This window comes from Sander lucioperca, chromosome 23 (assembly GCF_008315115.2).
Source record: "Sander lucioperca isolate FBNREF2018 chromosome 23, SLUC_FBN_1.2, whole genome shotgun sequence".
NCBI classification, from domain to species: domain Eukaryota; kingdom Metazoa; phylum Chordata; class Actinopteri; order Perciformes; family Percidae; genus Sander; species Sander lucioperca.
Window position 1 is genome coordinate 4473083 of NC_050195.1, and position 5077 is coordinate 4478159.

General features: G+C 50.1%; 1 protein-coding gene across 1 annotated transcript in view; it reads right to left on the reverse strand.

Moving 5' to 3' along the window:
* lama1 (laminin, alpha 1) overlaps nt 1-5077 on the reverse strand; it is a 73554-nt gene continuing 68477 nt past the window's right edge. The window contains exons 55-63 of the mRNA XM_031316934.2: nt 4612-4806; nt 4035-4218; nt 3782-3888; nt 2173-2362; nt 1754-1903; nt 1436-1589; nt 1170-1303; nt 675-888; nt 1-243 (exon numbers count right to left, since the gene is read on the reverse strand). Of these exons, the coding sequence (XP_031172794.2) occupies nt 68-243; nt 675-888; nt 1170-1303; nt 1436-1589; nt 1754-1903; nt 2173-2362; nt 3782-3888; nt 4035-4218; nt 4612-4806 (1504 nt within the window). The 3' untranslated portion in view covers nt 1-67. The remainder of the gene's footprint in view (nt 244-674; nt 889-1169; nt 1304-1435; nt 1590-1753; nt 1904-2172; nt 2363-3781; nt 3889-4034; nt 4219-4611; nt 4807-5077) is intronic.

Here is a 5077-nt window from a genome sequence, read left to right on the forward strand (position 1 = left end):
TTTTCAGATGAGATTTAATGATTTGTGTAGAAACACACTACAGACTCTCATCAGACCGCTGGACCAATCAGAGGCCGGCTGGCCGTTGCCTGGCAACAGGACATGAGTTGGGAGTGACGCCCGACAGGAAGTGGGCGGAGCCTAGGTCCAGAGCGTCAGACAGGTGAGACTTAACGAGCTGCACGTTCCTCAGACATCCTCTGAACCTCGAGATGGTAGACAGGCAGTTCTGTCTCACCCCCACTGCAGAGAGACAGACAGGGAGGGAGACAGGTCAGAGAGACAGACAGACAGGTAGGGAGACAGGTAGGTAAGGAGACAGGGAGGGAGAGAGACAGGTCAGAGAGACAGACGGACAGTGAGGGAGACAGGTCAGAGAGACAGACAGACAGGGAGACAGGTAGGGAGAACAAGTAGGGAGATAGGGAGGATGGGAGACAGGGAGGTCAGCGAGACAGGGTAGGGAGACAGACATGTCAGAGAGACAGTGTAGGGAGACAGGGAGGGAGACAGATAGGTCAGAGAGACAGGGTAGGGAGACAGGTAGGTATGGAGATAGGGAGGGAGACAGACAGACAGGTCAGAGAAGCTTAAATTATTCAGAGTTTTGTCTCAGCCATGAGAGAGAGACAGGTAGAGAGACAGGTTAAAATAATGTTTTGGTGGTGTCTCACCTGGAAAGCCTCCCAGGTAGACGGGGTTGTTGGTCTCGGCAGAGGTGGATTGTGGGTAAGGGTTGGGGGTGGAGTAGCTCCGCCCGTTGACGCTCAGACTCAGGCTGTGTTTGCTCTTCCTGGCCAGCAGGCGGTGCCAGCGGCCGTCACAGAGCAACGGACCAATGGAACGCACCGACACGCGGCCAGCGCCGTTATTCACGTTGAACACCACCTGACACACACACACACACACACACACACACACACACACACAGACAGACACACACACACACACACACACACACACACACACACACAGACAGACAGACAGACACACACACACACACACACACACACACACACACACACACACACAGACAGACAGACAGACAGACAGACAGACAGACAGACAGACAGACAGACAGACACACACACACACACACACACACTTCATCAACATCAACATCCAGAGCAGCCTGCCAGTAGTCTCTCTACCTGTTCTACCCGTCTCACCTGTCCGTTGATCATCTCCAGTCCGATGGCGTCCACCTTGGCGCTGCTGATTCCCAGAAACACTCCGTCTGATTGGCTCGTTCGAAACTCCAGAGACACCGACACGTCGGAGCCGACCTTATAACCATCACGCACTGAACACACACACACACACACACACACACAGACACACACACACACAGACACACACAGTTTAATCAGATTACAGCAGCAGATATTTGCAGTGTGTTGGACTCACTGAGATCACATGTAATCAGATTACTCACTGAGAGTGGCGTATCCGCTGCCATTGAAGTAACTTCCTTTCTGGTCGGTGGTGAAACAGGAAGTGACATCATGTTGCGAGGCCGGCTTGGACAGATCCAACATGGCACCGTTGAGACTGACGGAGCGAACACATCCTGGGAGACTGCTGCTGGCCTGAGAGACACCAAGATTAATGCACACGTATATATGTGTATATATATATACAGTATATAAACTGCTGCTGGCCTGACAGACACAAAGACATTCACTTACAGCTTCATTAATACATCCTGTATATATATATACACACGTGTGTGTGTGTGTGTGTGTATAATCACATTGATCCTGCGGGTGGAGTGTGTGTGTGGCAGTCCTCCCAGATAGAGTCTGCTGTCTACGTCCAGCTGGTTGCCTCTGAGAGACGCAGAGTCTGGACTCGACCCGTCCACCGACACCGACAGGGACCGCCGGCTCACCTCGCCGCTCACCTGACACACACACACACACACACACACACACAGAGAGAGAGACACACACACAGACACACACACACACACACACAATATATATATTTAGAGTTGAACAACAGTAAAACACAGTAAGTACAGCTCCCCAACCAGTCTGTCTGGTTATGATCTCACACTTTAATAAAACTGAACTGATGCGTCTTTGTTCTACCACATATTACTAGTACAATGCGTACTAGTTGAGTACTGTAGTATTGTGTGTGTGTGTGTGTTTGTGTGTGTGGACTCACAGCGTGCCACTCTCCATCGTTAACGATGACCGAGGAGGTGATGGAGGCGGCGCCTCTGCCCAGATCTGCTGACATCATCAGGCGTCCGGCGCTCAGTCTGAGGACGACGAAGTCCATCTGTTTGGAGTCTGAGAGGAGGAGAAGCAAACCGTCCAACGCCCGGCTTCGCACCGACAACCTCAGAGAGACACTGGAGACACAAAGAGTCAGAGACACAGAGAGTCAGAGACACATAGATGCAGAGAGTCAGAGACACAGAGAGTGAGAGACACAGAGATGCAGAGAGTCAGAGACACAGAGAGACAGAGATACAGAGACACAGAGACACAGAGAGACAGATAGTCAGAGACACAGAGAGTCAGAGATACAGAGACACAGAGAGTCAGAGAGACAAAGAGTCAGAGACACAGACAGTCAGAGAGACAAAGAGTCAGAGACACAGAGAGTCAGAGACACAGAGACACAGAGAGCCAGAGAGACAAAGAGTCAGAGACACAGAGTCAGAGAGACAAAGTCAGAGAGTCAGAGACACAGACACAGAGAGTCAGAGACACAGAGAGTCAGAGTCAGAGAGTCAGACACAGAGAGTCAGAGACACAGAGTCAGAGAGTCAGAGACACAGAGTCAGAGAGTCAGAGACACAGAGTCAGAGACACAGAGTCAGAGAGTCAGAGACACAGACACAGAGAGTCAGAGACACAGAGAGTCAGAGACACAGAGAGTCAGAGAGTCAGAGATACAGAGAGTCAGAGAGTCAGAGATACAGAGAGTCAGAGATACAGAGAGTCAGAGACACAGAGAGTCAGAGACACAGAATCAGAGACACAGAGTCAGAGACACAGAGTCAGAGAGTCAGAGACACAGACACAGAGAGTCAGAGACACAGAGAGTCAGAGACACAGAGTCAGAGAGTCAGAGACACAGACACAGAGAGTCAGAGACACAGAGAGTCAGAGATACAGAGAGTCAGAGAGTCAGAGACACAGACACAGAGAGTCAGAGATACAGAGAGTCAGAGACACAGAGTCAGAGAGTCAGAGACACAGACACAGAGAGTCAGAGACACAGAGTCAGAGACACAGAGAGTCAGAGACACAGAGAGTCAGAGATACAGAGTCAGAGACACAGACACAGAGAGTCAGAGACACAGAGAGTCAGAGACACAGAGAGTCAGAGATACAGAGAGTCAGAGACACAGAGTCAGAGACACAGACACAGAGTCAGAGACACAGAGAGTCAGAGATACAGAGAGTCAGAGATACAGAGAGTCAGAGACACAGAGAGTCAGAGACACAGAGTCAGAGACACAGACAGAGAGTCAGAGACACAGACACAGAGAGTCAGAGACAGAGAGTCAGAGACACAGAGAGTCAGAGATACAGAGTCAGAGACACAGACAGAGAGTCAGAGACACAGACACAGAGAGTCAGAGACAGAGAGTCAGAGACACAGAGAGTCAGAGATACAGAGAGTCAGAGACACAGAGAGTCAGAGACACAGAGAGTCAGAGACACAGAGAGTCAGAGACACAGACAGAGAGTCAGAGATACAGAGAGACTCATTCTGTAAACAGAGAACAGCTGACTTCAGTGTCACCATGGAGACTCACCTCTTCCTGATGGCGTCCGGGGTGATGATGAAGGTCATGTGACTGTGTTTGGACGAACCAAACTGAACCGCCGTCGGCAGGAAGCTAGGCTCCACCTCCAACGCACACTGCACACACACACACACACACACACACACACACACACACACACACACACACACACACACACACACACACCAACATCCCATAATCAGACACACACACCAACATCCCATAATCAGATACACACACACCAACATCCCATAATGATTACCGTGAGCGCTCCGGGTGGGAGGGCGCCCTGCTGGGTGGGCGGGGCTCCAGGTGGGGGGGCGGGGTCAGCAGTTGGCTCTACATCCTGGTCTTCAGGAAGCACTACCCCTCCGGCCCTCTCCTCCAATAGGCAGCTGTCGAGCTCCGCCCCCTCATACTTCACAGCCCCTGATAGGTCCACCAGTCTGCAGGGAGCCAATCAGAGAGCCACAAACATTAAAATGTGTTGGGCAATATTACCACCTTTTATATTATTATTTATTTTTTAAGAAAATATTCCAACTTTTTTCCCTAATATTTCACTCTTTTCTCTTGTAGTATTCCCACTTTTATGTAGATACACTTTATGCTGCTTTCACGTGTTGTTGTGGGACGAATGTGAAAAAGAGTTTCCGAGTTGGAAAGTCACGTGAACTCAGAAACTCTGAGAATGAAACTAAACACACGGAGGGTACCACTCAGAGAGAGACTCAGGTAGACCGGCCCAGGTAGACCCGGCCCAGGTAGACCAGCCCAGGTAGACCAGCCCAGGTAGACCCGGCCCATCTTTAGTTATAGAGGATTTTGGAGAGACTTACGCTCCGGACAGCACCAGGTGTTGGATGCAGCCTCTGAAACTCCGGTACACTTCCTGTAATCTGATTGGAAGACGAGACTCCTCCCCTGATGGCAGCCCACCAATGAAGAAAGAGGCTGGAGACAGACGAGATAATCCACCCGGCAACAGAGAGACAGACTTCCTTTGTTCCTCGTCCACCTGCAGAGACAGAGACCTGACAGACAGACAGGTATATCCATTAATACAGACAGACAGACAGACAGACAGACAGGCAGGCAGACAGACAGACAGACAGACAGGCAGGCAGACAAGAAGTATATCCATTAATACAGACAGACAGAGAGAGAGACAGACAGACAGACAGGCAGAAGTCTACAGTATATAGATAGATAGATAGATAGATAGATAGATAGATAGAGAGATAGATAGACTGACCCTAATGGATTATCAAAATAGTTGGACATTCATTTAATAGTTGATAACTG